Source organism: Bombina bombina, chromosome 2 (genome assembly GCF_027579735.1).
Source record: "Bombina bombina isolate aBomBom1 chromosome 2, aBomBom1.pri, whole genome shotgun sequence".
Taxonomy (NCBI): Eukaryota; Metazoa; Chordata; class Amphibia; order Anura; family Bombinatoridae; genus Bombina; species Bombina bombina.
Genome location: NC_069500.1, coordinates 906,640,460 through 906,668,356, shown reverse-complemented (window position 1 = coordinate 906,668,356; position 27,897 = coordinate 906,640,460). Strand labels below are relative to the sequence as shown.

Genomic DNA, 27,897 nt, shown 5'->3' with positions numbered 1-27,897 from the left:
ATTGCAGTACATAGGTAGAATACATCGGGGCCCATTTATCAAGCTCCGAACGGAGCTTGTGGGCCGTGTTTCTGGCGAGTCTTCAGGCTCGCCAGAAACACCAGTTATGAAGCAGCGGTCTAAAGACCGCTGCTCCATAACCCTGTACGTCTGCTCTGATGAGGCAGACAGGAATCGCCGGAAATCAACCCGATCTAGTACAATTGGGTTGATTGACAACCCCCTGCTGGCGGCCCATTGGCCGCGAGTCTGCAGGGGGCGGCGTTGCACCAGCAGCTCTTGTGAGCTGCTGGTGCAATGCTGAATACGGAGAGTGTATTGCTCTCGGCATTCAGCGAGGTCTTGCGGACCTGATCCGCACTGTCGGGGCATCATGACTCACAGAGGATGTCATTCTCACTGGCATTACCTATATAAAAGCAAATCTGGGTGGTGCCATTATTATTTGTAAGGACACTTGTTGCTTCAGGTTTTTCAATCACTTATCTATTTGGTTTAATATCAGGCCTGTAATTATAATATAACTTCAAATTGGTTGAGGGTACAGGGAAGTGGGCTCTTTATATATTGTCTCACTGTAATTTATTTCTCTGCTAGATGTGAGTCTTGTCTCCTGTATTTTCTATAGCTTTTGTAACCTTAAATGTGCTTTAAAAGCAAATTGGTCCAGCAGGTGTCTTGGTGTATTCACATAATGCCATATTCATATACAAAAATGTTTTTGTTGATTGATCCCAAATGATGATTTCATATGGGACCACAAATGTATAGATTTTTGTCATGAGAAAAAGGAAGATAAGTTTGAATTTACATTTGTATATTAACTTTTTAAGTTAAAGTCAAACAGGCAGTTGATGGCTTCATGAATGGGGTCTAAATGTTTTGTAGGACATCAAATGTGAAACTTGGCAAATTCTACACAATTACCTCAATTAAACTGCATTTTGGTGTTGTATAATGTGATAGATCATGGCCTGTGTTTGCTTTGTTTGAGCTGCTTAAGATGTGTAAAATGCGTAGTTTATCTTTTTATGCTATTTCTGTTTCAACTGATTCCTACCTTGTCATTTTCTTTTACCCAGAGCATTAGGTTTTTCTTTGAAGGACGGGAAATAAAATTGGTTATGACTTGTGCAGCATTTATCACTATGAACCCAGGCTATGCCGGAAGAACAGAATTACCAGATAACCTAAAAGCCCTTTTCAGGCCTTTTGCAATGATGGTTCCAAACTATGCCTTGATTGCCGAGGTAAGTATTTTCAGGAAACCAATAATATGTTGTTCACCTTATAAAACCTGCTACATATGTAGTGTATAACTTAAAGGGACACTGAACCCAAAAATTTTCTTTCGTGATTCAGATAGAGCATGCAATTTTAAGCAACTTTCTAATTTACTCCTATTATCAATTTTTCTTCGTTCTCCTGCTATCTTTATATGAAAAAGAAGGCATCTAAGCTTTTTTCTTGGTTCAGTACTCTGGACAGCAGTTTTTGATTGGTGGATGAATTTATCCACCAATCAGCAAGGACATTTCAAATAAAGATACCAAGAGAATAAAGAACATTTGATAATAGGAGTAAATTAGAAAGTTGCTTAAAATTTCATGCTCTATCTGAATCACAAAATAAAAAAATCAGTGTCCCTTTAAATAAAAGATAAATAAAAGTTTACACAAAATCTTAGTAATGTTTAAACTTTTTTATGAGCAGTCAGCTGCAACCAAAGTTATTTATACTCTGTCTAGATACATACATGGATACATTTAAAAAAAAAAATGTTTTACCGTTGAGAGCACCTCGGGAAGCCTTTAACTGATATTTATAAAACAGAGGTTTAAACTCCTGCTTCCTAAACTGATCTGATCGGGTGGTTTACAAGACAAAAACAAACAATAATCATTAAAGGGACATTAAACACTTTGAGATGGTAATATAAAATGATAAATTGTATATAATAAAACAACTCTGCAATATACTTTCATTATTTATTTTGTCCTCTTTGCCTGTAATTCCATTCTGAAATTGTGAGCTTTTCAGTTCCTGTTAGAAATGGAAGTGCAGAACACTGTTAAATCCAGTACAACCATTGGCTGCACACTCTAGTGACCTATTTATAACTGACCCTAATTGGCCACAGCAGAGAAGGTAACACAAGTTACAACATGGCAGCTCCCAGTGTTTTATAGACACTAAAACTTTACACTTATTTTGTCACTTTTTAAACAACTAATGAAACTTTAAAAAATACATCTACATGTTAGTCATGGACTAATCTTTTCTTTGAATGCATCATTCTGTCTAGCATATATTTAGTGTTTAATGTCCCTTTAAAGTGATGGTAACTTTAAGTGAACATTATTAAAAATTCTGTACATTATTTTATATGTTATGGTAAGTTTTTATGCATTTTGGATAGTGTCAAATACCTTTTATTCATTCTGTTGTATTTACTTTCTTAACATCGACCTGCCTTCCCGCTTCATTCTTTTTTTTTTTCTGAGGTGATACTTTTCCTCACATCCAGTTGACTTGCTAGCCGCATGGCATTTTTCCTTAGCATTAAGAAAAAATGCCACATGGCTAGTGAGGCAATTGGATGTAAGGTAAAAACATCACCTCAGGAAAAAAAAAAAGAATAAAATGGGCAGGCAGAGGGATGTTAATAAATACAACGGATTGAATAAAAGGTATTTTACACTATTGTACATGCATAAAAATGTATCATTACATTTAAAATAATGCACAGATTTAGATTTTTTTTATGTTTACTTATATTTACCATCAATTTAATTGCATACTACTATTTGTATTCAGTCCAGATCTATTTGCATCTAACAATATGACTCAAATAACAGTAATTGAGAAAGAAATACAAGATCAATATATGAATCACACACAATGGGGCCCATTTATCAAGCTCCGGATGGAGCTTGAGGGCCCGTGTTTCTGGCGAGCCTTCAGGCTCGCCAGAAACAGCACTTATGAAGCGCCGGTCTAAAGATGTTGCTCCATAACCTGTCCGCCTGCTCTGAGAAGGCGGACAGACATTGCTGCAATTCAACCCGATCAAGTACGATTGGGTTGATTGACACCCCCTGAATCTGCAGGGGGCGGCGTTGCACGAGCAGCTCACAAGAGCTGCTGGTGCAATGCGGAATACGGAGAGCGTATTGCTCTCCGCGTGCAGAGAGGTCTGGCGGACCTGATCCGCACTGTCGGATCAGGTCCGCCAAACCTTTGATAAATATCCCCCTATGCATATAAGATGATATTCTACTTAATTAGGAAGAAGTGTTTGCACATAAACAAAATGTGAGCATTCAATCCATGTTATCAGGGGTTGAAATTATATTTAAGAAGAGATACATATAACAAAAAATGCTTTTATTTCCCTCTAATTTTATTTCCTGTAATTGCAAGCAGCCATATTCGGATCAATTCATTATCACCTGTATTTTCTTGAACATTTACACATTTCCTGGGCTATTTCATACTTTATGTATTTATTCTTGATGCTTATTATTCATTTGGTACCAGTATTGAGAAGAAAACCAGTGATGTGTTTATGTGTCAATTTTAATTAATACAACTTCTTTGAAATATCCCTGAATGAACTAATATGTTTTGTAGGTGATTTTATATTCTGAAGGATTTGAATCCAGCAAAGTTCTTGCCAGGAAGATGACTCAAATGTATAAACTTTGCAGTGAGCAGCTTTCGCAGCAAGATCACTATGATTTTGGCATGAGAGCCGTAAAATCCGTCTTAGTTATGGCTGGGTAAGAAACTCATTCATATGTATTGTACTTACAACCTTTTAACTGTTTGCAACTTTGTAAGACCTTTTTATTGCTATTACTAAAGTCATTTCAGTCTGTGGTGAAAAATCTGCATGTAAAAGCTAAGGGCTAGTTTCCATTGAGGTGGTAAATTGTGGAAACTGGTGATAAAAACATTTATCTCCATTAAAGTCTATAGAAAATGTTTATGTTACCACCAGTTTCCAAACGTTACCACCTCAATAGAAACTAGGCCTAAGTTACTGCTTCTATTTGAAAAATAAGTATCTTTAATTTAGTCTATCGCATTGTGTCTTAAATCTATATTTAGTAGTTTTTAAGTGGCTTGTGAGCTCTTAAAGAAACATTATTTTTATTAAGCAGAAATGTATTGTACAATAAATTAACTTTCGTGGCTCATATTAGAACATATCAATTTAAGAGATGTTTCAACTTCTGTTTTAAAATGTACTTGGTTCTTTAGCTAGCTTGTGATAGGGGTTATGCACATATGGCATTGGCTCACCAGATGTATTAAAGGGACACTGTACCCAAAAATTTTCATTTGTGATTCAGATTGAGCATGAAATTTTAAGCAACTTTCTAATTTACTCCTATTATCACATTTTCTTCATTCTCTTGGTATCTTTATTTGAAATGCAAGAATGTAAGTTTAGATGCCGACCCATTTTTGGTGAACAACCTGGGTTGTCCTTGCTGATTGGTGGATAAATTCATCTACCAATAAAAAAGTGCTGTCCAGAGTACTGAAACCAAAAAAAAGCTTAGATGCCTTCTTTTTCAAATAATGATAGCAAGAGAACGAAGAAAAATTGATAATAGGAGTAAATTAGAAAGTTGCTTAAAATTGCTGTTCTATCTGAATAATAAAAGAAAAATTTGGGTTCAGTGTCCCTTTAAGGGGACATGGTTCATATAGAGCATACATATTTAAACAACTTTCCAATTTACTTCTATTATCTAATTTGCTTAGTTCTTAATCTTTTGTTGAAAGAAGGCATACCTAGGTAGGCTCAGGAACTGGGAATGTATGTTCTATCCATGTTCCTTTAAGCTAGGTCCAAATGGTTCATTGCTGCTCTGGAGCTGATTGTGTTTAACCCTTTTGCAGGGGTTTAATAAATGGTTATATATAAGCAAAAGTGCAATAATAAAATCTTTTTACACTTTTATGTCCCTTTAATATGATACTCATTCTTATTTGTGATTTCTTCCACTTAATCAGCCCCTTATTTTTTTAAATTATTTTGGCTTTACAACAAGGTCCCTCTGCAACCTTAGGAGCATCTATGGGGCCTATCTATCAATCTCCGAATGGAGCTTGACGCCCCGTGTTTCTGGTGAGCCTGCAGGCTCACAAGAAACAGCAGTTATGAAGCAGCGGTCACAAAGACTGCTGCTCCATAACCCTGTCCTCCTGCTCTCAGCAGGCGGAGGGACATCGCCGGAATCAACCCGATCGAGTACGATCGGGTTGATTGACACCTCCCTGCTGGCGGCTGATTGGCCGCGAGTCTTCAGGGGGCGGCGTTGCACCAGCAGCTCACAAGAGCTGCTGGTGCAATGCTGAATACGGAGAGCGTATTGCTCTCCGCATTCAGCAATGTCTGTCGGACCTGATCCGCACTGTCGGATCAGGTCCGACAGACATTTGATAAATAGGCCTCTATGAATCGTGTCCAATATATGCTTTTTGAGGAGTAATATTACAAGACAATATTTATATGTTTTAAATGTATGCCCACTTAGGTAGACAGCTGGCCTCTGGCTTGGACATATATTGGAATCTGATGTTGAAAGATGTAATCTTCAAATGAGTGTTCACTAGAGCCAAGACTCAGCAGTTTTGTTTACTGCTGAATGTGGCCGTTTGTGGCATTAGTCTCTTTTCGGAGATGGATTTATTCTTGTGAAAGTGCAACACATTAAATCCAGATCTTTGTGTGTTGCAGTTTCACAAGAATAAATCCGGCTCCAAAAAGAGCTGAATGCCATGAGCGGCCGTCTTCTTCCGCATTTAGCAGTGAACAAAATTGTTGAATGCACGTCTCTAGTGCTCACATGTTCCCCTGGTTATGGAGTGTTTGCTGTGGATATGATTGAAAAGAGGAGAGTTTCCTATTTCAAATGCAGTTGCATGGCTATTGTGATATCATATGGTCAATGTAACAATGGCAATTTATTACTATACAAAATCTTTTGATTACTAGAATAGGGTCCAATCATTAAAAGGGGCATGCCCATATGCTAAATCACTTGACAGTGGTGCAGCATTTCTGTAAAAAGCTGACTAGAAAATATCACACAAACATCTCTGTGTAAAAAAAGGAAGATTTTTTTACCTCAAAATGACCTCAGTTTCCTCCTCAATTCAAGGAAGTTTACTGTGTCATAAATCTAGTTAAATCATCCTACAAGATTACAGCAAAATCTCACAAGATCACATTTAAAGGGACATGGAACCCAAAACATTTCTTTCATGATTCAGATAGAGAATACAATTTTAAACAACTTTCTAATTTACTTCTATTATCTAATCTGTTTTATTCCCTTGGTATCATTTGTTGAAGGAGCAGCCGTGCACTACTGGTTTCTAACTGAACACATGGGTGAGCCAATGACAATCAGTTTATATATACAGCCACTAATCAACAGCTAGAACCTAGGTTCTCTGCTGCACATGAACTTTTCTAGATAAACATTTCAGCAAAGGATAACAAGAGAAAGAAGAAAATTAAATAATAGAAGTAAATTGGAAAGTTGTTTGAAATTGTATTCTCTATCTGAATCATGACAGAAAATTTTTGGGTTTCATGTCCTTTAAAGGGACCTATAACACCTTCTAAAAATTGTTTGAACTAACTTATACTTACTAATAATAACAAACTAAGCATTAACCCCTATCCTTGATGCTCAGTTTACCCCAAACAGTTCAAAAAGAGCATCTTCAATCAGACTGCTGATCCGGTGCTTGGTAATGCTATGTATGCTGCCATGTTGTAATGCACGTTGCTCACGGGAACAGCAGTCAGGTGATGTGCATGGCAGATAATTGTATAAATAAAGTTAAGAGGATTATCAGAATGCTCCCTCACTGTGGTGCTAACTGAGTGCTGTATAAACATCATATGTGCCTCATATTTATATATTTTTGAAAAGCATAGGTTAAAAAATGATTTATACCTTTTTATAAATTATATTCCATCATGTGACAAAAACTCAAGACAACAGTCGTCCATATTAATGAGATGGAAGAAATAAAGTTTCACTTGTTTATTTCTTTTTATGAACACCTGTTGAAATGGAATGTTTTTTTTTATGTTTTTATGTATTCATTGAACAGTACAGTTTCAGTACAATTTTCTGAAATAATATTTTTCTTAAAATTCACAAGATTTCAGTGTATTTCACTTTATATTTTTGTGCTGCCACTTCATAATTATGTATATTGTGTCATTTAGCAAATTGCCATATATACTATTAAATGAAATGAAATACAAATCAATATTAGTTTAACACATACTATCAACAGGATTTTCCTTAAAGCTATATTTGCTATTTCACACTAGAAATATTTGTCATTAGTTATTCAGAGACACTTTGAATATATTGGCAGATAATTGTATATATCAAGTTCAGAATGCTACCTCACTGTGGTGCTAACTGAGTGCTGTATAAACATCATATGTGCCTCATATTTATATAAATAAATATTCAGTTTGTTCATTCATTGTTTTAAAATCAAAGCAATCAAAACTTTCTGCATTAGAAATACTTCTGCACTATTGAGTGCACAGCTAGAGGAATGTTTGTTTTAGCTAATAGCAGGCTACACCGGGAGGAGGGGGAGAGGCATGCTCCGTGTGAAGAAGGAAGGCATCTGAAAAACTTACAATTTAATTACTAGAAGATTTATGCACTTAGTGCAATAGCAGGCTACACCGGGAGGAGTGGGGAAGAGGAAGGAGGGGCATGCTCCGTGGGGAGAAGGCAGGCAGCTGATTAACCCTGTATTTACATTTTACTAGAACATTTATGCACTGTGTAAGCATCTTTTTAAAAAAAATGGCTTATTGTCTTTTGAAGTAAAATGTAAATACAGGGTTAATCAGCTGCCTGCCTTCTCCCCAGGAGCATGCCCCTCCTTCCTCTTCCCCACTCCTCCCGGTGTAGCCTGCTATTGCACTAAGTGCATAAATCTTCTAGCAATTAAAATGTAAGTTTTTCAGCTGCCTGCCTTCTTCACACGGAGCATTCCCCTCCTTCCTCTTCCCCACTCCTCCCGGTGTAGCCTGCTATTAGCTAAAACAAACATTCCTCTAGCTGTGCACTCAATAGTGCAGAAGTATTTCTAATGCAGAAAGTTTTGATTGCTTTGATTATAAAACAATGAATGGACAAACTGAATGTTTATTTATATAAATATGAGGCACATACGATGTTTATACAGCACTCAGCACCACAGTGAGGGAGCATTCTGATAATCCTCTTAACTTTATTTATACAATTATCTGCCATGCACATCACCTGACTGCTGTGCCTGTGAGCAACGTGCGTTACAACATGGCAGCACACATAGCAGCATTGAGCTCAGCATCACCATTCTGTTTGACAACACTCTTCTTGAATATACTGGGGGTAAGCTTTACAGACTGCCTAAAAATCCTTTTTTACTAGATTTAGAGTACATTTATGAATTAAAAGCAGAAGTTAGTTTGCAGAATTTGCAGCAGGTGTTTAGTGTCCCTTTAAGCAAGGTGTTAACTGATAACTTATGATACTGATTGGCTGTCCCGTGTTGAGCTGAAATTATTATTAATTTTTTTAGTTTCCAACTTTATTAAGCAGAATGTACATATTACAAAATATAAAAAGACATGAAAATCAAACAGAAAACCACAATTATCAAAAAGGCATTGAATGCAAGATGTCCATCAAGTCAGTAATGCCACAATTGCACCATTGTATCTTTTGCCTTCTAGCTAAAGTGTTTTGCATTAGTTCAAACAGTCCAGGTATTGCCCATATTGAGTTAAAAACAAAATTGTCACAATAGTTGATAAGAAAGCAATGGAGTTGATATTAGTTTTAAATAAAGAAAAACTAAGGTAAACGTCATTAACCTTTTTCTTTCTCACCGTTGCATCAAAGATAAATGAGAATTTATGTTGAGTAAGATGTCCCTTTAAATGTATTCATATTAGTGGAAATGTTACAGGCGAGCTAAAAGGAGTTTATCGCGGCTGTTGGCGCTTGTATTACAAGTTTAAAATAAATGCGATCACTTGAGCATAATTGAAGTTAACGCGCAACAGGATAGCGCGTCCTCAGAGCTCTGGTTAACTGTGTCGCAAAACAAAAAAGTGTTACAAAACACATCAAAAATACATATAACAGTACAGTTACAAATGTAACAACACTATCTAATAAAATTATTTCTCTTGCTAGATGTATCGAGTCCACGGATTCATCCATACTTGTGGGATATTCTCCTTCCTAACAGGAAGGAGAATATCCCACAAGTATGGATGAATCCGTGGACTCGATACATCGCAAGAGAAAGATATTTATCAGGTAAGCATAAATTCTGTTTTTAAAAAAAATTGTATAAGAAAGTTTTAAGGGCTCAAAAATATGATGGCTCTGGTGTATTAAAAAAGGACTGCAACTGGCTTTATTATTATCATTTATTTGTACAGCACCGCACAATTCTATAGCGCTGGCTACAGAGTTAGGGCTATAAAATGACAAGGATTTGTAAGAAAATACAAAACATAGCAGAATAATCTAGTACAGGAGGAAGAGGGCCCTGCTCCGGAGAGCTTACAGTCTACTGGTTGAGGGTGCAGAGACATAAGGTTTGGGGCACCTTGTCACATGGATTGTAGTTGCAGCAGTGAGTCAGGCAGTTCAAAAAATATTTTGGTTAGGATAAAAAACAGAGGAGAATGCAAAGCCTCTCTGAATAGGTGAGTTTTCAAGAAGAGTCTGGAGCTATACAAGGTTGGAGACTGTCTGATGGAGCAGAGTAGAGAGGACTGGAGCAGCACGTGAGAAGTCTTGGAGGCAGGAGTGGGACGTAGAGATAATTGGAGTTAAGAGATGTAGGTCAGAGGTTGATCAAAGAGGATGGGTCGGGAAATATTTGGAGATGAGAGAGGAAATATAGTTGAGAGTGAGGCTGTTGAGTACTTTGTAAGTTAGGGTTAATACTTTAAATTGTGTTCTAGAGTGTAAAGGGATCCAGTGTAAAGACTGGCAGATCGGCGACTTAGCTGGATGAGTCTAGCTAAAGCATTCATACTAGATTGGAGGGAGGAGAGGCGGTGTTTTGGAAGGCCATTTAGAAGTAGATTGCAATAGTCAATGCCGTTTAGCAGTCTTTGAACATTGCTGAAGATATTGGGTCTGTTTGGTGTGCCACAGTTGTCGTCAAGTGAATGATGTACAGCGAACAGTGGATAGTGCAGCTTTGTTAAGTGTTGATTTTATGAATCATATTTATGCAATATTCATATTTAATAAAGTGTTATACTGTTTATGTACTGTAAATATTTCACATTCCAATATTCGGCACATGGAGGAATATGTTCTAAGTATTTATAAATAGATATTCCTATATATATCTGTACCAAAATACAATCAGATATATGTAGAAATATGTATTTATGGATAAATAGAACATATTCTGCTATATAAAGAACATTAGAATGTGAAATATTCATATTTTATGTCGGGTTAGTGCGCTTGAGAATATGTGATCAGGTTTGCACGTGAGTAGGGTGTTAGTTTTTTTCCACAGATTTTTGCTCCATTGACTTCTATGGGGGAATACGTTAATGCAATCACAATATTCTAACTTTAGCTTATTGCATGCATTGGGTTAGCGTGCAACTTGTAAAAAAAGCTTAATTCTAGGGTAGTTAGAGCGTAAGCAGGAGCGTTAAATACCGCTCAATTTATAATCTGGCCATATATAGGTAAACTTTTGTCTTTTTTTTTTTATAGAGAAGGGACACGTAAACAACAAGTACAATAAAAAAAACACTGGTTTAGGCTGCATGCCATTCATTAATTAAACAATAGGCTTAACTATTGTTCATTATAATCGTATTAATAAAACAAGCATCATTAAAACCCTTAAAGGGATAGTCTAGTCAAAATGTAACTTTTATGTTTCAGATAGAGCATGCAATTTTAAGCAACTTTCTAATTTACTTCTAGTATTAATTTGTCTTTGTTCACTTGGTATCTTTATTTGAAAAAGCAAGCATGTAAGCTTAGGAGACGGCCCATTTTTGGTTCAGCACCTGGGTAGTGCTTGCTGGTATCTAAATGTAGCCATCAATCAGCAAGCGCTACCCAGGGTGCTGAACCAAAATTGGGCCGGCTCCTAAGCTTACATTCCAGCCTTTTCAAATAAAGATACCAATAGAACAAATAAAAATGGATAATAGCAGTAAAATAGAAAACATAATTTATGCTTACCTGATAAATTTATTTCTCTTGTAGTGTATCCATTCCACGGATTATCCATTACTTATGGGATATTAACTCCTCCCCAACAGGAAGTGCAAGAGGATTCACCCAGCAGAGCTGCTATATAGCTCCTCCCCTAACTGCCATTACCAGTCATTCGACCGAAAACATGCAGAGAAAGGAAAACCATAGGGTACAGTGGTGACTGTAGTTTAATGGAAAAATTACCTGCCTTAAAGTGACAGGGCGGGCCGTGGACTGGATACACTACAAGAGAAATAAATTTATCAGGTAAGCATAAATTATGTTTTCTCTTGTTAAGTATATCCAGTCCACGGATCATCCATTACTTATGGGATACCAATACCAAAGCTAAAGTACACGGATGACGGGAGGGACAGGCAGGCTCTTTATACGGAAGGAACCACTGCCTGAAGAACCTTTCTCCCAAAAACAGCCTCCGAAGAAGCAAAAGTGTCAAATTTGTAAAATTTGGAAAAAGTATGAAGAGAAGACCAAGTTGCAGCCTTGCAAATCTGTTCAACAGAAGCCTCATTCTTAAAGGCCCAAGTGGAAGCCACAGCTCTAGTAGAATGTGCTGTAATTCTTTCAGGAGGCTGCTGTCCAGCAGTCTCATAGGCTAACCGTATTATGCTACGAAGCCAAAAGGAGAGAGAGGTAGCCGAAGCTTTTTGACCTCTCCTCTGACCAGAATAAACGACAAACAGGGAAGACGTTTGTCGAAAATCCTTAGTTGCCTGTAGATAAAATTTCAGGGCACGGACTACATCTAGATTGTGTAGCAGACGTTCCTTTTTCGAAGAAGGATTAGGACACAAAGATGTAACCACAATCTCTTGATTGATATTCCTGTTAGTGACCACCTTAGGTAGGAACCCAGGTTTAGTACGCAGAACTACCTTGTCTGAATGAAAAATCAGATAAGGAGAATCACAATGTAAGGCAGATAACTCAGAGACTCTTCGAGCCGAGGAAATCGCCATTAAAAACAGAACTTTCCAAGATAACAACTTGATATCAATGGAATGAAGGGGTTCAAACGGAACCCCCTGTAAAACATTAAGAACTAAGTTCAAACTCCATGGTGGAGCAACAGTTTTAAACACAGGCTTGATCCTAGCTAAAGCCTGACAAAAAGCTTGAACGTCCGGAACTTCTGACAGACGTTTGTGTAAAAGAATGGACAGAGCTGAAATCTGTCCCTTTAAGGAACTAGCGGATAAACCCTTTTCTAAAACTTCTTGTAGAAAAGACAATATCCTCGGAATCCTAACCTTACTCCATGAGTAACTCTTGGATTCGCACCAATATAAGTATTTGTGCCATATCTTATGGTAAATCTTTCTGGTAACAGGCTTCCTAGCCTGTATTAAGGTATCAATAACTGACTCAGAAAAACCACGCTTTGATAAAATCAAGCGTTCAATTTCCAAGCAGTCAGCTTCAGAGAAATTAGATTTTGATGTTTGAAGGGACCCTGGATCAGAAGGTCCTGTTTCAGAGGTAGCGACCAAGGTGGACAGGATGACATGTCCACTAGATCTGCATATCAAGTCCTGCGTGGCCATGCAGGCGTTATTAGAATCACTGATGCTCTCTCCTGTTTGATTCTGGCAATCAATCGAGGAAGCATCGGGAAGGGTGGAAACACATAAGCCATCCCGAAGGTCCAAGGTGCTGTCAAAGCATCTATCAGAACCGCTCCCGGATCCCTGGATCTGGACCCGTAACGAGGAAGCTTGGCGTTCTGTCGAGACGCCATGAGATCTATCTCTGGTTTGCCCCAACGTCAAAGTATTTGGGCAAAGACCTCCGGATGAAGTTCCCACTCCCCCGGATGAAAAGTCTGACGACTTAAGAAATCCGCCTCCCAGTTCTCCACTCCCGGGATGTGGATTGCTGACAGGTGGCAAGAGTGAGACTCTGCCCAGCGAATTATCTTTGATATTTCCATCATTGCTAGGGAGCTTCTTGTCCCTCCCTGATGGTTGATGTAAGCTACAGTCGTGATGTTGTCCGACTGAAACCTGATGAACCCCCGAGTTGTTAACTGGGGCCAAGCCAGAAGGGCATTGAGAACTGCTCTCAATTCCAGAATGTTTATTGGTAGGAGACTCTCCTCCTGATTCCATTGTCCCTGAGCCTTCAGAGAATTCCAGACAGCGCCCCAACCTAGTAGGCTGGCGTCTGTTGTTACAATTGTCCAGTCCGGCCTGCTGAATGGCATCCCCCTGGACAGATGTGGCCGAGAAAGCCACCATAGAAGAGAATTTCTGGTCTCTTGATCCAGATTCAGAGTAGGGGACAAGTCTGAGTAATCCCCATTCCACTGACTTAGCATGCACAATTGCAGCGGTCTGAGATGTAGACGTGCAAAGGGTACTATGTCCATTGCTGCTACCATTAAGCCGATCACCTCCATGCATTGAGCTACTGACGGGTGTTGAATGGAATGAAGGACACGGCATGCATTTTGAAGCTTTGTTAACCTGTCTTCTGTCAGGTAAATCTTCATTTCTACAGAATCTATAAGAGTCCCCAAGAAGGGAACTCTTGTGAGTGGAAAGAGAGAACTCTTCTTTTCGTTCACCTTCCATCCATGCGACCTTAGAAATGCCAGTACTAACTCTGTATGAGACTTGGCAGTTTGAAAGCTTGAAGCTTGTATCAGAATGTCGTCTAGGTACGGAGCTACCGCAATTCCTCACGGTCTTAGTACCGCCAGAAGAGCACACAGAACCTTTGTGAAGATTCTCTGAGCCGAATGGAAGAGCTACAAACTGGTAATGCCTGTCTAGAAAGGCAAACCTTAGATACCGGTAATGATCTTTGTGAATCGGTATGTGAAGGTAAGCATCCTTTAAATCCACTGTGGTCATGTACTGACCCTTTTGGATCATGGGTAAAATTGTCCGAATAGTTTCCATTTTGAACGATGGAACTCTTAGGAATTTGTTTAGGATCTTTAAATCCAAGATTGGCCTGAAAGTTCCCTCTTTTTTGGGAACCACAAACAGATTTGAGTAAAACCCTTGTCCTTGTTCCGACCGCGGAACCGGATGGATCACTCCCATTAATAAAAGATCTTGTACGCAGCGTAGAAACGTCTCTTTCTTTATTTGGTTTGTTGACAACCTTGACAGATGAAATCTCCCTCTTGGGGGAGAGAATTTGAAGTCTAGAAGGTATCCCTGAGATATGATCTCTAACGCCCAGGGATCCTGGACATCTCTTGCCCAAGCCTGGGCGAAGAGAGAAAGTCCGCCCCCCACTAGATCCGTTCCCGGATCGGGGGCCCTCGATTCATGCTGTCTTAGGGGCAGCAGCAGGTTTCCTGGCCTGCTTGCCCTTGTTCCAGGACTGGTTAGGTCTCCAGCCTTGTCTGTAGCGAGCAACAGCTCCTTCCTGTTTTGGTGCAGAGGAAGTTGATGCTGCTCCTGCTTTGAAATTACGAAAGGAACGAAAATTAGACTGTCTAGCCTTAGGTTTGGCTCTGTCTTGAGGCAGGGCATGGCCTTTACCTCCTGTAATGTCAGCGATAATTTCTTTCAACCCGGGAACGAATAAGGTCTGCCCTTTGAAAGGTATATTAAGCAATTTAGATTTAGAAGTAACGTCAGCTGACCAGGATTTTAGCCACAGTGCTCTGCGTGCCTGAATGGCGAATCCGGAATTCTTAGCCGTAAGTTTAGTTAAATGTACTACGGCATCTGAAATAAATGAGTTAGCTAACTTAAGGGCTTTAAGCTTGTGTGTAATCTCATCTAATGGAGCTGATTCAAGTGTCTCTTCCAGAGACTCAAACCAAAATGCTGCTGCAGCCGTGACAGGCGCAATGCATGCAAGAGGTTGCAATATAAAACCTTGTTGAACAAACATTTTCTTAAGGTAACCCTCTAACTTTTTATCCATTGGATCTGAAAAGGCACAGCTATCCTCCACCGGGATAGTGGTACGCTTAGCTAAAGTAGAAACTGCTCCCTCCACCTTAGGGACCGTTTGCCATAAGTCCCGTGTGGTGGCGTCTATTGGAAACATCTTTCTAAATATCGGAGGGGGTGAGAACGGCACACCGGGTCTATCCCACTCCTTAGTAACAATTTCAGTAAGTCTCTTAGGTATAGGAAAAACGTCAGTACTCGCCGGTACCGCAAAATATTTATCCAACCTACACATTTTCTCTGGTATTGCAACTGTGTTACAATCATTCAGAGCCGCTAACACCTCCCCTAGTAATACACAGAGGTTTTCCAGCTTAAATTTAAAATTTGAAATATCTGAATCCAGTTTGTTTGGATCAGAACCGTCACCCGCAGAATGAAGCTCTCCGTCCTCATGTTCTGCAAATTGTGACGCAGTGTCTGACATGGCCCTAATATTATCAGCGCACTCTGTTCTCACCCCAGAGTGATCACGCTTACCTCTTAGTTCTGGTAATTTAGCCAAAACTTCAGTCATAACAGTAGCCATATCCTGTAATGTGATTTGTAATGGCCGCCCAGATGTACTCGGCGCTACAATATCACGCACCTCCCGAGCGGGAGATGCAGGTACTGACACGTGAGGCGAGTTAGTCGGCATAACTCTCCCCTCGTTGTTTGGTGAAATATGTTCAATTTGTACAGATTGACTTTTATTTAAAGTAGCATCAATACAGTTAGTACATAAATTTCTATTGGGCTCCACTTTGGCTTTAGCACATATAGCACAGATATCTTCCTCTGAATCAGACATGTTTAACACACTAGCAAATAAACTAGCAACTTGGAAATACTTTTCAAGTAATTTACTATAATATGAAAACGTACTGTGCCTATAAGAAGCACAGAAAAAGTTATGACAGTTGAAAATTAATAAACTGAAAAGTTATAGCATCAAATCTTTGTAAAAAACACAATTTTAGCAAAGGATTGCTCCCATTAGCAAAGGATAACTAACCCTGATAGCAGAAAAAAAAAAAAAAAAAATACAGAAATAAACGTTTTTTTTTATCACAGTCAACTACAATCTCACAGCTCTGCTGTGAGTGATTACCTCCCTCAAAACAAGTTTTGAAGACCCCTGAGTTCTGTAGAGATGAACCGGATCATGCAGGGAAGACAATAAACTTCTGACTGAATTTTTTGATGCGTAGCAAAAGCACCAAAAAAGGTCCCTCCCCCTCACACATAACAGTGAGAGAGATCAGTAAACTGTCATAAATTAAATAAAACGACTGCCAAGTGGAAAAAAATAGTGACCAAAACATTTTTTCACCCAGTACCTCAGAAAATTAAACGATTTTACATGCCAGCAAAAAACGTTTAACATTAATAAATTGAGTGTTATTAAAAAGCCTGTTGCTAGTCCCTGCAAATTAGGCTAAAGTTTTATGCATACAGTATAATTCCAGTGAAGTGCCATTCCCCAGAATACTGAAGTGTAAAATATACATACATGACAGCCTGATACCAGTTGCTGCTACTGCATTTAAGGCTGAGTTTACATTATATCGGTATGGCAGAATTTTCTCATCAATTCCATTGTCAGAAAATAATAAGCTGCTACATACCTCTTTGCAGATTAATCTGCCCGCTGTCCCCTGATCTGAAGTTTACCTCTCCTCAGATGGCCGAGAAACAGCAATATGATCTTAACTACTCCGGCTAAAATCATAGAAAAACTCAGGTAGATTCTTCTTCAAATTCTACCAGAGAAGGAATAACACACTCCGGTGCTATTATAAAATAACAAACTTTTGATTGAAGGTATGAAACTAAGTATAATCACCACAGTCCTCTCACACATCCTATCTATTCGTTGGGTGCAAGAGAATGACTGGTAATGGCAGTTAGGGGAGGAGCTATATAGCAGCTCTGCTGGGTGAATCCTCTTGCACTTCCTGTTGGGGACGAGTTAATATCCCATAAGTAATGGATGATCCGTGGACTGGATACACTTAACAAGAGAAAGTTGCTTAAAATTGCATGCGCTCTCTGAATCCTGAAAGTTCAATTTTAACTAGACTATCCTTTAAACAGTGGATTGTTTTTGCCCCACATCAAAAACATTACATTTTAAAAATGTGTTATGTGAGCACTTTTATCATATCTATATACTCTTTCAAGTACCTTCATAATATTTTTTAACTATTTTCCATTCTTTAAAAATTCAATTTAAATTAGGCAAAATCTCAGTTAATATAATCTAATTGTGAAAAATTAGCTTATTTGGTACATTTAAGCTATGCTCCTTTATTAGAAAACACATACAGCTTGCTAGCAATATTGTTACTAATTAAACAAGAGTTTGTGTTATGTGCTTCGCCAAAGAATCTCTTTCATTCATCAAGGGAAATATACAAAACATTGTACATACGAGTATATTGGCTTCAGCTGTTTATGCATATTCATTTTGGAAATTATGTTTAAAAACAAACAAATAATGTAGGTTTTCCAATGCTGTTAATACATTCTAAATACATTTGTATTAAATAAATAAAATAACTTTATTTATATTTTTAATAACATTTTACTATTTAAACAAGAGGTTGTGTTCTGTGCAGTGCCAAATAATCTCTTATATTCATCAAGGGAAATATACAAAATGTTGTACATACGAGTATATTGGCTTCAGCTGTTTATGTATATTCATTTTGGATCTTTTGTTTAAAAAACAAACAAATAATGTAGCAGATTTCCAGTGTTTTTAATACACAGATATTTATATTTTAAATACATATTAGATTTATATATTAATTAATATTTATGGTATATTTATATGAAAGCTTTACAGCAGTGTGAATACATTATAAATACATTTGTATTAAATAAATAAATACATATAATTAATTTATTTGTATAATTAATACTTCTTAAATGTATATATTTAATCATATTTATGGTATGTTTATATTAAAGAAGAGTTTCTTTTTTTAGATCACTGAAAAGGGAAAATCCCAATTTAAATGAGGATGTTGTTCTCATACGTGCCTTAAGAGACTCAAATTTACCAAAGTTCTTGACAGATGATGCTGATTTGTTCAGGTATGCTATGTAACATGAAAGAAAGATGATACAGTCAAAATACATTTTTCACATTAAATCTGGTTTTTGTAACTTTAAGGGACACTGAACCCAATTTTTTTTCCCTGTGTGATTCAGAGAGAGCATGCAATTTTAAGCAAATTTCTAATTTACTCCTATTATCAATTTTTCTTTGTTCTCTTGCTATCTTTATTTGAAAAAGAAAGCATCTAAGCCGGTAAGGAGCCAGACAATATTTGGTTCAGGACCCTGGGCAGCACTTGTTTATTGGTGGGTGAATTTATCCACCAATCAGCAAGAACAACCCATGTTGTTCACCAAAAATGGGCCGGCATCTAAACTTACATTCTTGCTTTTCAAATAAAGATACCAAGAGAATGAAGAAAATGTGATAATAGGAGTAAATTAGAAAGTTGCTTAAAATTGCATGCTCTATGTGAATCACACACACAAAAAAATTGGGTTCAGTGTACATTTAAACCTGTTTCTCATCCTTCTCAGTGCTCTAGTTTTAGATAAGTTCTTCCTGAACTCTCTCCAATGAGAAATGACGATTGCCTTTTAATCTTAGTAATCAGCTAGTGTCAATATGTGATGAATTCTATTGCAATAAGTTTTCTTTTGAGATAGTATAAAGTTTGACCAGGTCTGTCCAGTCTTTATGTCCAGGGGTCAAAGTGCTGCTCTTCAATGCATTTAAGCTGGCTTTCCACTTCCCTAAGCAGAATACTGTATATGTTTGAACCAGGGAGGATTTTTCCAATACTTTGCTCTTATATTTTTATTCTTTAAAGAACAAACATGGCAGAAAATGGAGGATGTGATTTCCCCTAAATCTGTACAATAATACAGGTACCTAAGTAAACCATATTGCCAGACAAATTGTGAAAGGAAATATCTTGGTAAAATATTGCTCATTGCAAGATAATTTACATTCAAGGGCACCCTACAAGTCTGGCATCAAAGGGAACAGTTTAAAAATGCAAATGAATTCCCAAACCTCACAACAATTATTAATATTTCACAGTAAAGCTGACTGGTCCATTGCAGTGTCTTGGCATGGCTGAACAGTCTAGTCATGGCTAGGCATATATTGGCAGGTTTAGGTGAGTCCTAGTTTTACAAAGTGAAAGGGGAACAGCAGGATTAAACTTTTCCTATCACACAAAACTTATGGGAAAATCTTTATATGTATGAACAGTATATTTTTGTTTTAATTAGTAGTGTTTCTAAAATTTCCTCTCTGGCCATTCAAAACAAAAACCTGCAGCATGGCCACTAATGTTTAAAGGTTTTTCTGTCCTGTGTTTACTGTTGAAAAATTCTGTTTTCAATCTAAGCCAACGTCCCCTTTCTTTCTTAGTTGCTTTGAATTTTGGAATAATCATCTTACCTTTTTTAAATAAAGATAAATGACAAAATAATTTGTGTGCCTGCTTTAGCAAATTAATAAATTACGTATGACTGAAACCAATATTTAGGAACATCTTTTATTCTATTTTAATTTTTATTGTATTTAAAAAATATAGATAAAAAAGATAAACATTCAATAATAATATCTATTTGACCTTTGGGAACAAAATTAGCAATATAGATCTTTTACATAAATAAATGCTGAGAGCACTGTGCTAAAATGAGTCTTTAAATAATCTAATTTGTTTCATAGATCAAAATACATATTATACAGTGGAACACACTATATATGTTTCTTTTCTTTTCTTTTCTAAATGCATTGTTTTAAAAAAAAAAATAATTTCAATTTTTATATGAATGTTCTCCAATAATGTACATGTTGCTCTTGAAGCACAAAAAAAAAGAAAAATACATGAACTACAATTGAAATTAAAATCCATTGCCAGGTCATAAGAATGCACAATGACTGTTGGTTACTACAGAAGTCCTGCTCTGGTAATTTGAATATAAATGGATTATTTTATAAACATCATAAGTATGCTGGATTATATTTATTGAGCATCTTTCCAGTCTGTTTGTCTATAGAGTCTCTTTTATGGAGAAATCTTACTCTTTACAAGGACACAGCAATTGTTGTATTCTTTTATTTTATATATATAACTCTCACATTAGTGAATATAATAATACATATACTAAGATATTGTTGGACAGGACTTAAACTGGGATGATGCCTATGTTAGTGAAAAGATTAATAAACAACTTTTTTTTCTTCAACAGTGGCATCATATCTGACCTTTTCCCAGGAGTTCTAATACCTGAGCATGACTATGGTACTTTGCATTCAACTATTGTTGATGCGTTAATAGCTCGAGGATTGCAGCCTGTACCCAGTATGATTCATAAAGTAATACAGTTTTTTGAAACCATGATTGTGAGACATGGGGTCATGCTTGTTGGACCAACTGGGGGTGGAAAAACTACAGTTTACCAAATCCTGGCAGATGCACTTGGAACATTATTTGAGGCTGGGGAAACACATCATTTTTATCAGCCTGTTAAAACCTATGTCCTAAACCCCAAATCAATTACAATGGGTGAATTATACGGAGAAGTGAATCCATTAACATTGGAATGGAAGGATGGACTTATGGCACTAAGTGTTCGAGCTGCTGTCAATGATACTTCAAAAGACCACAAATGGATGATCTGTGATGGACCTGTTGATGCATTATGGATTGAAAATATGAATACGGTTCTAGATGATAACAAAATGCTTTGTTTGGCCAACAGTGAGAGAATCAAACTGACACCCCAAATTCATATGGTCTTTGAGGTATTGTTTGTAAAATATATATTTTAAGTAATCTTTTGGTAGATGTCATTCTCATTACACACATTATTCCTGATCCAGATTTTATTAATCTGTTTAAAAGTATTACAATTCATGTTTAGATCAAAAATAACCACAAGAATAAAATCTTTGGATCATAATTATATACTGAAAATGTTTTATAAAAAGGCCAGACTGTATTTTTTTGTTTCATTTAGTAAATAAGAAAATGCCTGTTTAATCAGTCTGTGACATTGTATATTTTGGTTTACATTCATGTATTTGGTGGGATATATATTTATAACACATTATAACTAATCTATTACTCTCTTAGGTACAAGACCTAAAAGTGGCATCTCCTGCCACAGTAAGCCGATGTGGGATGGTTTATATTGATGCAGAAGAGCTAAAATGGATGCCATATGTTCAAACCTGGATAACAGGTCTATCATCTAAGGTATGTAGGTGAATGATGTAGATTATTGCTGATCCAAGCAACAATGTTTTACTTATATCATTAAAGAGATATGAAACCCAACATTTTTCTTTCATGATACAGATAGAGAATACAATTTTAATCAACTTTCCAATTTACGTCTGTTTCTGACTTACTTAATTCTCTTGGTAGCCTTTGTTAAAGAAGCAGCAATGCACTACTAAGACCTAGCTGAACACATCAGGTGAGGCAATAACATGAGTAATATATGTGCAGCCACCAATCAGCAGCTCTTGAGCCTACCTAAGTATGAGAACAAAACAAATTAGATAATAGAAGTAAATTGGAAAATTGTTTAAAATCGTATGCTCTTTTTGGATCATGAAAGAAAAAAAATAAAAGGGTTTTATGTTCCTTTAAGAAAGTAAATATTTGCAGAATATTTGGGAGATTTAAACTCATATTAGTGAGGTGATTACTGCCATGACAAAGTCCAAATATATATATATATATATATATATATATATATATATATATATATTTTATCCTCCCCAATTGACAAAGTGTATTTTAGGTGCTGGGAAATGTTAATAGAGCTATTTAATCTGACAATAACCCATAAGATGCTATTGAAAACTATTTACATTGTAAATGTGATGGCCACAACCTAATAAATCACATCCACTGAGCTAATTGGGAGTTGAAAGATGTCTGTTGGGCTTATTGGCTGTTATATGATCAAACCCATAGTGAGTCAATTACAAAAATCAGTTTAATTAAAATAAGATTATATTAAATTACCAATTTCACCCTGCAGAAATCTAATTTATCTTTGGAGAACACAACATACAGTGAGTGCAGAATTATTAGGCAAATGTGTATTTTGACCACATCATCCTCTTTATGCATGTTGTCTTACTCCAAGCTGTATAGGCTCGAAAGCCTACTACCAATTAAGCATATTAGGTGATGTGCATCTCTGTAATGAGAAGGGGTGTGGTCTAATGACATCAACACCCTATATCAGGTGTGCATAATTATTAGGCAACTTCCTTTCCTTTGGCAAAATGGGTCAAAAGAAGGACTTGACAGGCTCAGAAAAGTAAAAAATAGTGAGATATCTTGCAGAGGGATGCAGCACTCTTAAAATTGCAAAGCTTCTGAAGCGTGATCATCGAACAATCAAGCGTTTCATTCAAAATAGTCAACAGGGTCGCAAGAAGCGCGTGGAAAAACATAGGCGCAAAATAACTGCCCATGAACTGAGAAAAGTCAAGCGTGCAGCTGTCAAGATGCCACTTGCCACCAGTTTGGCCATATTTCAGAGCTGCAACATCACTGGAGTGCCCAAAAGCACAAGGTGTGCAATACTCAGAGACATGGCCAAGGTAAGAAAGGCTGAAAGACGACCACCCCTGAACAAGACACACAAGCTGAAACGTCAAGACTGGGCCAAGAAATATCTCAAGACTGATTTTTCTAAGGTTTTATGGACTGATGAAATGAGAGTGAGTCTTGATGGGCCAGATGGATGGGCCTGTGGCTGGATTGGTAAAGGGCAGAGAGCTCCAGTCCGACTCAGACGCCAGCAAGGTGGAGGTGGAGTACTGGTTTGGGCTGGTATCATCAAAGATGAGCTTGTGGGGCCTTTTTGGGTTGAGGATGGAGTCAAGCTCAACTCCCAGTCCTACTGCCAGTTTCTGGAAGACACCTTCTTCAAGCAGTGGTACAGGAAGAAGTCTGCATCCTTCAAGAAAAACATGATTTTCATGCAGGACAATGCTCCATCACACGCGTCCAAGTACTCCACAGCGTGGCTGGCAAGAAAGGGTATAAAAGAAGAAAATCTAATGACATGGCCTCCTTGTTCACCTGATCTGAACCCCATTGAGAACCTGTGGTCCATCATCAAATGTGAGATTTACAAGGAGGGAAAACAGTACACCTCTCTGAACAGTGTCTGGGAGGCTGTGGTTGCTGCTGCACGCAATGTTGATGGTGAACAGATCAAAACACTGACAGAATCCATGGATGGCAGGCTTTTGAGTGTCCTTGCAAAGAAAGGTGGCTTTATTGGTCACTGATTTGTTTTTGTTTTGTTTTTGAATGTCAGAAATGTATATTTGTGAATGTTGAGATGTTATATTGGTTTCACTCGTAAAAATAAATAATTGAAATGGGTATATATTTGTTTTCTGTTAAGTTGCCTAATAATTATGCACAGTAATAGTCACCTGCACACACAGATATCCCCCTAAAATAGCTATAACTAAAAACAAACTAAAAACTACTTCCAAAACTATTCAGCTTTGATATTAATGAGTTTTTTGGCTTCATTGAGAACATGGTTGTTGTTCAATAATAAAATTAATCCTCAAAAATACAACTTGCCTAATTATTCTGCACTCCCTGTATGAGACTTTAAGACTCACATTATATAGCTTATATTAAAGTGATAGCACATTATAACATTTTTTAATGGACCTTTTTTCATGATTTGGAAGTGAATATGCTCTAAAACACACCTTTATTTTGTTCATCGTTCTATTAAAATACCCCCCTCTAGCCTCCCACCACAACATTTTTTCTCATGAGGTGACGTTTACACCTCTTATCCAATAGCTGAGCTTGCCATACGGCACTCAATGGTCAAGAATTAAGGTCCATTTAATTTACTCCATAGATTAGGCTAGCATTTTAAAAATGTTAAAATGTATTATCACTTTAAGATGATAGCTGACTTAGACTAAAAATTCTAACATATATGTATTTTTTTGCATTGCAGCTAAATGATGAAACCAGGCAATATATACTTGCTTTATTTGACCGTTATGTTGAAGATGGACTTAAATATGTTGCAAAAAAATGTACACAAGCTATTGCCCAAGTGGATATTAGTAAAGTAACTACACTGTGCTGTTTACTGGAATCATTGCTGCTTGGAAAAGGAGGACCTGATCTAAAAATGGTATTATACACTCACTAAGGTTTCCCCTCCCCCCAAATGAATGTGTTATTAACAACAGGAATGAGAAACCAATTTAGAAAGTATATGTGTATTCTATTTACTTGAAACTTTTTTTTATCCTTTTACACTATATGGCCAAACTTATGTGGATACCTCTGCTAATTATTGGGTTCAGATGTTTTAGCCACACTCATTGCTAACAGGTGCATGAAATCCAACTCAAAGCCACAAAATCTCCATAGACAAATGTTGTCAGTACACTAGGGAGTACTTAATAGCTAGGTGACTTTAAACATGGTACATGGTCATAGGATGCCACCTTTACATTAAATCAGTTTATGACATTTCCCTACTACATCTTCCCTGGTCAACTATATCTGCTATTATTGTAAAGTGGGGATGCCAAGTGCTGAAGAGCTTAGCACATAAAAATCACCCATAATCTGCAACACTCACTACAGATTTCCAAACATGCCTCTGGAATATCTTCAATATCTGTCAGTTTGTTGGAAGAATCTGGGTGTGGCTGATGCCAGGAGAATGCTACCTACCAGAATACATAGTGCCTACTGTAAAGTGTGGTTGAGCAAGCATAATGGTCTGGGGCAGTTTTTCAGGATTTTGGCTAGGCCCCTTAGTTCCAGTGAAGGGTCATCTTAAAGCTATAGGATAAAAGGACATTTTAAACAATTGGTTGCTTCCAAGTGTGTAACAGTTTGCAAAAGGCCTTTTCCTGTTCTAGCATGACTGTGCCCCTGTGAACAAAACAAAGTCCATGAAGACATGATTTGATGAGTTTGATATGGAGGAACTTGAGTTGCCTGCACAGATCCCTGACCTCAACCCCATCGAACACCTTTAGGATGAAATGGAACACTGAATGCAAGATAGACCTTTTTGTCCAACATCAGTGCCTGACCTCAAAATTATTTGGGATGAATGGGCACAAATTCACTCAGACACACTCCAAAATCTTGTGGGAAACTTCCCCAGAAGACTGGTGGCTATTATTTCTGAAAAGGCATTTCCATATTAATGCTCATGGTTTTTGGAATGGGACGCCCAACAGGTTCATATAGGTTTGATGGTCAGATATTCACATACCTTTGGCCATATATTGTATATGTAGACTTTTTACTTTAAAGAGTGAAAGAAAAAGTATGCTTTATAAATGTGTAATGTTTAAAACTGATTCATGTATTGTGTTCCTAATTGATGACTATTATATTTAGAGCATTCATTTATGTGAAGGAAGAAAAGTAAATCATTATAGATTATGATCGTTTGCTTACTACCCTCAGGAGCAATCAAGACTGAACAGCGTTATATGCCAGACTTTTGTTTTCTGCTATCTGTGGTCAGTGGGAGGAAATCTAACTGACAATTATTGGGATACCTTTGATACATTTCTCAGACAGCAATTTGAAGATAACCCTGAAGCCAAGGTAAGAATTTAAACCATGCTTAGTTTTGATATTTCTGAATTCCCAGTTGGTCCTGATTTATTCTTATGTATTGTTTTTGTTATTAAAATGTTTTAACCATTTGAAGACTAGAGCATTTTGCACGTACAATACTAGAATTTGCTGTTATCATTGGCTGGCTGTTTTACTTTACAGCCTCTCTGATTGGTTCAGTGAGCTGCATATGATGCTATAGATGCTTATTGGATTCCTGCACATTATCCATTGTGACCTTAGCTGTAGAAACATCCTGTGAATGTCAATTATCTGCCTGTGCAAGTACAACTACCACTGCACCCACTGACAGATAAGGACAAGGCTCCTCAAATTTGTAAAAAAAAACAAAAACAAATTTATTATGTCTCAATCTAAAATATCCTCTTTTCAATGACACAAATAAAATGCTTTAGGAGTGACCAACTAGGCATGCATAGCACTGTGGTCTGCAAGAAGCACAACATTATGATAATATATTTTTTTTTACTTAAAATAAAAAAATGTCAACCTTTTATTCCTGGGTGTGTTAAAAAAAGATTAATAATAGAGTACTATGTCAGGTTCCATCTGTTGTTCCAATTCATATTTAAAAATGTGACCTAATCTCTTTTAATGTATTATTTCTACTGGGTTATGTGTCTATTTTGTTTGTCATTGTACGCATTGTATTTGGTAAAATACATTCTCAAGGCCGGAGAGGCCTACAAGGACATCAGGAGGTTTTTCCTTGTAAGCTTTATTTCCTCATAGGAGGGCCATTTTAGTGGCCCTCCTATGAATGGCTTCTAGTGTATAATCAAGTCACTTTGTTGTGAGTGTCTTCTACAGATAACACTATGGGGCCGAATTATCAAGCTCTGAATGTAGCTTAATGCCCCTGTTCCCGTGCGAGCCTTCAGGGTCTTAGGACCGCTGCTCCATAACTGGTCTGCTGCCTCTGAAGCTGCGGTTTGCAGTCCGCCCGATCCTATACAATTGGGTTGATTGACACCCCCTGCAAGCGTCTGATTGATAAATTGGCCCCTATGAATAATCAGTTCCACACTGTGGAACTGAGTCATGGAAGAAATTGGGTTGTGGGAGCCTATGTAACAGCAATCTGATTTTTTTGCGATCTACTAAAATTTTATTCTGAAAAAATAATGTGATATGAGTATCTCAGAAATATGGGGGCATTTGCATTCTACGGACTCAGTGGAAAATAGGGCTGGTCTTCAATTTTGTCCAGGGTTGCTTATATAACCATACTTGTACAACATTGTACTCTAATCATTCTGGCCTTCAGGAGTAATGGATATTTATGTACAGTTAATAGTAACGAATTCCTATTCTATGGCTCATATTTACTAAAAATCTAGATTTTCCTTCCATTATTTTAGAGAATACGAGTTTTTCACTAAATGACAAAATGGCATTTCACATATTTTTGAAAACATTAATACTCATTATTGTGTCATTTTTGAAAACCAGATATTGTTCATTTTAGACACTGAGATGTCACACAAAATACACAATATTTTAGCTTAGTTAGTGTAAGCTCATAGGTGATTCTCTGGAAGCATTTAACTGTTTTGTTACTTTATTTCTTAGCTTCCATCTTCAGGAGACTTGTGGAGCATTTATATGGATTATGACAGTAAACGCTTGGAATCATGGGAGAGAATAATTCCATCTTTCAAGTACAGCAAAGAGCTTCCATTTTTTGAAATGCTTGTCCCGACAACTGATACTGTACGGTATGGGTATCTAATGGAAAAACTGTTGGCTGTCAGACACTCTGTGCTCTTTACTGGACTCACAGGAGTTGGCAAGGTAAATATGCTTTAGGTTAGGTCCCAGTAGGGTATTGATGCTCTGAACATGGCTTTAGCTATGTGTTTAATCATGTTGTGGGTTAAACACATAGTTATAGGCAAGCAATAGCACAATAATAGAATCCTCACAGGTTTGAAAACCAGTGGT

At 37.2% G+C, this 27,897-nt stretch overlaps 1 protein-coding gene across 1 annotated transcript in view; it reads left to right on the top strand.

Annotated features, from left to right (window-relative positions):
* Window positions 1-27,897, top strand: part of DNAH6 (dynein axonemal heavy chain 6) — a 482,313-nt gene that overhangs the window by 134,265 nt on the left and 320,151 nt on the right. The window contains exons 30-37 of the mRNA XM_053703293.1: window positions 1,083-1,250; window positions 3,634-3,782; window positions 18,221-18,328; window positions 20,519-21,074; window positions 21,406-21,528; window positions 24,293-24,475; window positions 25,777-25,920; window positions 27,526-27,747. Of these exons, the coding sequence (XP_053559268.1) occupies window positions 1,083-1,250; window positions 3,634-3,782; window positions 18,221-18,328; window positions 20,519-21,074; window positions 21,406-21,528; window positions 24,293-24,475; window positions 25,777-25,920; window positions 27,526-27,747 (1,653 nt within the window). The remainder of the gene's footprint in view (window positions 1-1,082; window positions 1,251-3,633; window positions 3,783-18,220; window positions 18,329-20,518; window positions 21,075-21,405; window positions 21,529-24,292; window positions 24,476-25,776; window positions 25,921-27,525; window positions 27,748-27,897) is intronic.